This window comes from Buceros rhinoceros, unplaced genomic scaffold (assembly GCF_000710305.1).
Source record: "Buceros rhinoceros silvestris isolate BGI_N320 unplaced genomic scaffold, ASM71030v1 scaffold16974, whole genome shotgun sequence".
Lineage (NCBI taxonomy): Eukaryota > Metazoa > Chordata > Aves > Bucerotiformes > Bucerotidae > Buceros > Buceros rhinoceros.
The window spans coordinates 1,030-8,411 of record NW_010406678.1 but is presented as its reverse complement, the minus strand read 5'-3'; the positions used below and the strand labels follow the sequence as shown (position 1 = coordinate 8,411).

General features: G+C 36.7%; 1 protein-coding gene across 1 annotated transcript in view; it reads right to left on the bottom strand.

Annotated features, from left to right (window-relative positions):
• CPNE3 (copine III) overlaps nucleotides 1-7,147 on the bottom strand; it is a gene marked incomplete at its 5' end in the record, with an annotated part of 13,759 nt that extends 6,612 nt beyond the window's left edge. Inside the window, 4 exons of the mRNA XM_010134213.1 lie at nucleotides 165-224; nucleotides 810-896; nucleotides 3,596-3,694; nucleotides 7,058-7,147. Of these exons, the coding sequence (XP_010132515.1) occupies nucleotides 165-224; nucleotides 810-896; nucleotides 3,596-3,694; nucleotides 7,058-7,147 (336 nt within the window). The remainder of the gene's footprint in view (nucleotides 1-164; nucleotides 225-809; nucleotides 897-3,595; nucleotides 3,695-7,057) is intronic.
• Nucleotides 7,148-7,382: the final 235 nt, after the last annotated feature.

Below are 7,382 nucleotides of genomic sequence, written 5' to 3'. Positions count from 1 at the left end.
CCCTTGTAAAATTGGTTCCTCCTCCATGCTACAGGAAAAAAAAAAAAAAAAACAAACCAAAAAGCAACCAAATCAATAATCAAATTAAAAGCACAGGCAATTAATTATATACTTCAGTTTGTTCCAAGACTCAAAAGCTACTTTATATAAATTATTTAACTTACTGTGAAATTCAGCTGACACCCACCCATGATGTAATCAAGGAATGTGCATTCTACTATGATCTAAAAATAGAAGTTAAAGACAGAAATTAACATTTCCTTTTAATGGGAGAAAACCGATAGGTATTATTACAGCAACTTTCGAGGTTTCACATTTGTTCTCTTTACCCATGCAAAGCACTACTTTTACTCTCTAGATATACCACCCACCCAGTGCAGAGAGGATATTTACAGTCTGTGTCATCACACACCCAGGGCATCAGAATCAGGCCTTTTACAAAACTACAGGCAGACAACAAAGCAGCTCCAAAAGCACTACCATTTATAAAACAACATACCATGACAGGCTCATCAGATTTTAATCCGCCGTAAAATGGTGAGATAGGACATGCAGAGGTTCAGGAATGGCCTTACAAATTGGTACGTGACCTCTGCCACACAGATGACATCTCCAAGCGAAAGTGAGGGGACAGGGGAAGACAGACACGTGATTCAGCTATCGATCTGTCTCCTCAGAGCCCGCAGTAAAACTGTGTCTAGAACTTTAAGATATTCGAAAGTTTCTTACAGTTTGAGGGTGAAGACATACTAGATCAGAGTTCTTATGCCTGAACACTTAAAACAGTCACACCAGAATCTGTTACTGACCTCACAGTGCTTAATGCTCACAATGCCAGAGTTTTTATAGTTTTTTTTCTTCTGTCTTTTCTTTTCATTGATGCACTCAAATTCAATCTGCATGAAGGCAAACAAATCCAGCAAAAGCACTATAAATATAATTTATACAACATATTCTATAATTCTTTATTCTAGGACTCATACTTCGGACTTCTATTAAAAACAGTTTATTGCACTATCAAGCAAAAATAAACCCAGCCTGCCCAAAATCGGCAAGGAAAAAGCCCATTATCAAGACAGAAATATTCTCTTGCCCAAAAGCTTAGAAATGTTTGTTTACACAATTGTACTTCAATCAAACAAAGAAGTTCTGAAGCATTTTCCCTTTGAGGACTCTGCTAATAACTTTTTTTTTTGGTAAAGACATGGTGAGCCAGGCAAAGCTGTGGCAGTAACATACGAGGTAAGAAGTGCATGTTTAAACTTTCCAGTATCAGTTGTTGAGGCTTCATCAATTAAATCAATACCTTAACCTCCAAGAGCAGTCAACAGCTAGCCAGGTTAAGCATCTCCTGCCATCATTCGGTCATGATGGCACAATGCAGCGTACCTGATGCATAAATAGTCTGAGGAGGTGTTCCAGACTTCTTGTGGCTCAGTGCCAGAAACGGGTTCTGCTGCTTTAAGTTATTAAGTTTTAAAAGTGATCTTACAATTAATCTCAAGAAAAAAAAACACGCACTAACAAGGTCAGCACCTTGCAAGTCTACATGATTCTTGTTTACCTTCATTTCTTGGCCATTTCACCATCAGCATCGTTTCTGTTTGATGGAAACTGTCTTTCAGGGACATGGGTTTTTTTCAGGGACTGTGTCAGTTGCTGAGGTACTCAACGGCCATGAGATAGGTCGCATTTATAATTTTTCAACTACCTTTTATAATTCTCCAACCAAAACTCACTTGGGGGGAAGATAAACCTTAAGGGGAGGGGGAAGGGGTGTGGAAAAATCAGCAATTCTCCAGCGAATGAAAAGCCACCCACGCATTCACTTCAGTCATACAAGTTCCGCTTTTTCAGTGACTGAGGATACAGAGCCACACCCATGCTTGCCTCAGGTAAACTTCAAAGAACCTGTACCAAATCTTCCACAGGCACAGCCTATGTCAGAATTGCGGGAGAAACGAAATACGCTCGGAGTATATAAAAATAAATTCTAACACTTTACAGACATTAACCAATTAATCAGGTCATCCAGGATTAGGGGTTAGTTCCTTTTAAAGGTAGAAGAAATGCAGAACATATTATTTGTGTTGTCTCTTACCTTCGCTTGATGTTACTGACACAGCACTGCTACTTACAGTAAATATAGCCACAGATCTCATGAAAACGACTTTCTTAAAGCATCTCCAAAGCCAGCACAGGCAGATTATAAATAAAACTGTCTTTCATTTAAATTCAAAAGAGACCACACCTGTTATGCTACTAGAGGTGCAATGAAAACAGATACCTGTATACTCAAGAAGCCTTTACACAATACACTTCACGCTGCCCAGGAACTCACTAGCACAGCTGTTACAAAAACGTGTTTGAAAATGTGAACATACAAACCACCTAAGTTTGTTCAATTCACTATACTGCTGTACCACGAAAGTGCAACTTTAAAAAGAAATGAAGAAAATCATCTTGTAAAAAGATTAATTTAAGAAAGCAGAAATAATTATTGTATTAAATCCTCCTGCTCCCCGATTTATTTTTTGCACACTTTAATCACAGAAGTAAGAAGGATCACTTTCAGCATTGAAACCTAAACCAACCAGCTCCTGAAAATCTAGAAAAAAAGAGAAAAACACCGAAGAGCTACAGCTAGACAGCATGTGAATTACACGTGTAGGACCTAAGTCAGAAATTCCTCACAAACAATATAAAACCTTAAAAGGCATTGAACTGAACCATGCATAATCCAAAATGAACTCAAAACCAGGTATCTAAAAGAAAAGCATGGCAGGACACACAGCAGCTACTGAAAATACACTACAGTCAAGGGTGACTCTTCATGTCCAACAGCTCTGAGAAACTGAGTACAAATGCAAACACTCAAGATGTTAGAAAAGTACAAGCAGCCACTCTTGTATAAATAACCCATTATTATTACTGTAGGAGCAGTTCTGCAGGTTTTACAAAAATAAGGGAAAAGATGGTAAAATATTTGATAACATACAGGTCCATAAAAAAAAGACTTTTACGTCAAGATTGCTATGTCACCTTTCTTCTAAACGTAAACCTTGTCAAAAGGTTTGCAAATTGTTACAGTCCGTAAGACCAGGAAGGGTAATTTCACTTCAGAGATGAGCCACCTAACATAACAAATTCAGTTGCCTATTTGTGCAGTGGTATAAACATTGAATTTTTTCATATTCACTGAAGTATGCATGGTGGTTGTTAAGTGTCATACTTGAAATAAAGCACTGAATAAAAACTGAAAAAAAAAAATACTAGAAGCTTTGACCTTGTAACTGCAGTGAAATTTGTACTGCATTCTGACTTTTGACACTCTGAAATTTCTGTATTTTTATGAGTAGTGAAATTAATTTGTGCTGACAGTTAGGTATGGAGACAGATAATATTGGAAACTGCAACCAAGATGTTAATCCTAGGAAAGTGGATGCGTAATGTAAATGCTGAGTCAGCCTCAACTTCAGTAGCACTGTTAAGGTGTACCCTAACAGCTTTGATACCTGCAAGAGAAGCATCCTAAGTTTTGCTCCAAAATGAGTTAAAGAGCTTATCAACAGCATGCAGACAAGCTTAGACTTACAGGGGAGGACCGAGATGCTTCCTTCAGTTTTGACATCGTAGTCTGAAAACTTCCTATAAGATCATGAGACCCATCACTATCATAGTCATAGCACTCAACCTAAAATGAAGCATTATTTGGTGTTAGTAACGGAAATGGCCCTACCAAAGCAATAAACACTGCAATGCCATTTCTAGTTCAGGCAAACATGAACATCCAAAACATTCCATTTCTCTTACATCATGGAATTTTTCCTCACTTCGCAGTCTTGGAGTTGCATCTAAAAATTGATCAAGATTCAGTAAAGGCAAATATACCCCAGATCTTCCACAGAATTGAAGGAGAGAGGAGAACACTAAGCAGGTATTAGCTTAGTCAGGTCTCGCATGAGTGAGTAACATCAATTATATTGAATTACACTTTGGAGCGAGGGGGTGTTGGAAGAGTAGGAAAACAATGCAGCATTTTTTACTGTCATCGTGGATTAAGAGACTTTTTTTTCACAAGAATTAAAGAAATTTAACTATCTCTGAGCATCCAGCTAAAACCACAGTAAATCAGTTATTCGGTGATCACAAAACTTTTATTAATACTGTTGTATTACTTTATTAATCTTCTAGATAACTCAGAATTTCTAAGTATATGAAAGTTCAGCCCCACATCTAGAACAGACTTGTATTTTTTTAAAAATCAGCAAAATCAAATAGTCACTATGATCCACACACGTTGTGGATCTGAATGTTAATTAAAAATCCCTCTCTTCCTGTATTCAATGTTTAATGCTAAGGTTTACTATTCAGTCAGCTCATCTGTTACTGCCCCAGCCCACAGGCTGAAGGCAGAAGAAGAGAAAACTAGAATTCTTTTCTCTTTGAGAACCTACCAGTTTGAGCAAGCATAATTTTACCACTGTTACTTTAACCTTATTTTTGTTTTTTTTAAAAGCTCAACTTCTACATGTGACTTAACTGCCTTTCTAGATAAAACGCTGGGTATTTATCTATAATTGCATATGCTAATTCCACCCACTTCTGATACTTTATTTCAGTTTAGCAAAACAGACATGCTAGCTAACTTACATTAATCAAATCACAGAAAAACAAATTAAAATAATAATAAATAATAAATAATTACAATAAGAAATCAAGAGTCAAAGCAGGAATCCTCCATTATTTTGAATCCAAACATAAATTTCAAAGAAAACTTTTCTGAATATACATGGCTTAAACTGAACAGCTAATTTCATGTCCATCCTTCCAGACTGAAAAAATCCTACATAATATTCAATAAACAACTTAGCTCATTACTTGGCCACTTCATTTAGGAATAACAAACTAAACCAAACAACTTCTACATACACTCAAGATTCTGAGAAAAAGTATCTTTCTGAAAACAACAGTAATGTTGAAGTACAAAATACGATGCACAGAGTGTGAGTTCCATGCTGTGCAGAATATGTCTCTACGTTGCAGTTCACACGACTCCTACAACGTTCTGAACACACAAATAAATAAAAGCATGCACATGCACTGAATAGCAAATCTCATACAAGCAGCCACAGAACCAACAGACTAATGTTCACGGCAGATGCTATGTAAATTCTTTTGAATTAAGCCAAATACTCAGCCAAGTGCTTCAGTCCCTGAAATTTAGAACTGAAGACATTACCTAAGCCAATAGTTAAGATACCTGGTCACAGCTGGCACAGTTATTTATTATTCCTTTTAAAGATATCAAAGTCCGTTTTGCTTGCTGGATTTGATCCATCTGAGCCAATTTTCAATACTTACTCCAGGCAAGACAGAAATATTTCTTTTGTCCCACGTACGCTCTCCTGGACACGCAGCAGTGCTAGGGAACCACGTGATAAAACTGCATATATGCTTTCCCCAGCAGAACTAGGCATGCTTGCTCCATGAAAGGCTCACATTTTCAACACAGAAAAACTTCACTGACTGCAAACACACTCACATGGAATACAGCAGTAAATTCAGAATATAAAGATTCAGCTTGGTTTGTGCATTGCTGGGGATACACAAACTAAGCCATTAAATAGGTGAAAAGCCATTCATCATGGAAAAGTTGGGGGTTTTACTTACTACGACAAATAGCCCGTTACGTATGCAACTGTGCGTGTATAAAAGTGTTAAAAGTACTGTTTAATCCTTCAGCAACACTATAACACAATTCTGCCTGCATTTCATTTGAAGTGATGGCTCCTGGATTTCTAAGCTAAGACATAATCCCACTGCCTGTCTACAAGTCCATAACAATTCCAAGTAAAATCTATTACCTCTGAAAATAGTCTACACTCCTGAGGTAAGATTCCAAAGAATAGACTTTATTAAAATTATGATAGAGCTAGGAACAGATCCATCTTAACAGGTATCTGTTAATCAATGGTCTACAGTTTCAGCATGGCTGTTTAATGAAAAAGAGAAATATATTTACAGTATATGGAGATGTAAGAGTTGTCACAGCTATTTTGGGGAAAAGGAAGCAGAAAGGAATGAGAAGGAAAAAACAAGTGGTAAGGGAAGCAGGTTCTGGGCTTCTCAAATCGTTTATTAGTCTGTTCTTTAAGTATGTATTTAAGTCTCAACAGGTGCATGCACACCCAGATCCCTGTGGCTGTTAAGCATTTTCCAGGACTGCCTCAAGTCATATGACTAATACCTGTCACATGCAGATAATGCTCTCATTTTTGCTTCCCAGAGGAAAAATGGCAAGTACAGTGGTTTGTTTCATTTGTTTGGGCTCTTTTTTCCCCCAAAATACTAAAATATCAGGTTCCTAGCATTTTCATCGATTGTTTAGCTTCAATTCCACCACTAAAGGGAATTCCTTAAGAAAAACATTCAGAAGTTAAACATAAGTTATTCAAGATTTGAATTGAAAATACAAAGAATTAAAGACCAGTCCTAGCAAAACTACCACTTCAGAAGTTCAGTTGACTTTCTGACAGAAAGCTCAGTTTTATCAGAGGAAGAAAAGTTGGTACATCTAGTCCACATCCCAGCTATTAAATTTAATTAATTGTATTAAGAATTTCATTAGTGTTACCTGTTGCACCAGTAGAAAAGTATTACAACATCCATAACGTGGAACAAAGCACCTTCTAGCCTTTACCACACATCTTCCACTATACAGTATCCTAACACCATCAATATTGCCTGATGCAACACTAAAACCGTATGATCCAAATAAGAAACTGCACTGGACATTTCAAACCTACTTCTGTTCAACTGGTTTTCCAGACTTTCGAAGACCAACTTTTGCCAAATAACGCAACAAATGTGAGATTTTTTCTTTTTCCTAAAACATGCACATATCGTGATTTTCAAATATGAGTAAGGAATCTAATATTTTCAATTAATTTTGTAACTAAAAGAGGCAATAACCAGAAAAACAAATCTTCCATTTATTATATGTTCTAATTTTCTTTGAATGCATTAATTCATACATGCATTTCATATACATTACCTTGATTGACTTATCCATGTCACTGTAACAGAGAGAATTGAGAGAGATTTTAAAGGGCCTCCAAACAGGATTCAGGTTGTTTTTAATTACCTGTTAAAAAAAAAAAAACCACAAAGAGAAAAGCGCCATGCAATAGTACTGTTCACAAGGGTGGAAAGTAGTCATTGCAATGGGTCACAGCTGGGTTGTTACAAGCAAAACCTGTCAAGCACTTCCTGCAATCCAAATTCTAACATATTGCATATAAAAACCTGAAACATTCCTAACGTGCAATACCACTGTCCAAAATAGGTGCTTCAGCTCCATATTTTTCAAGACTGCACTG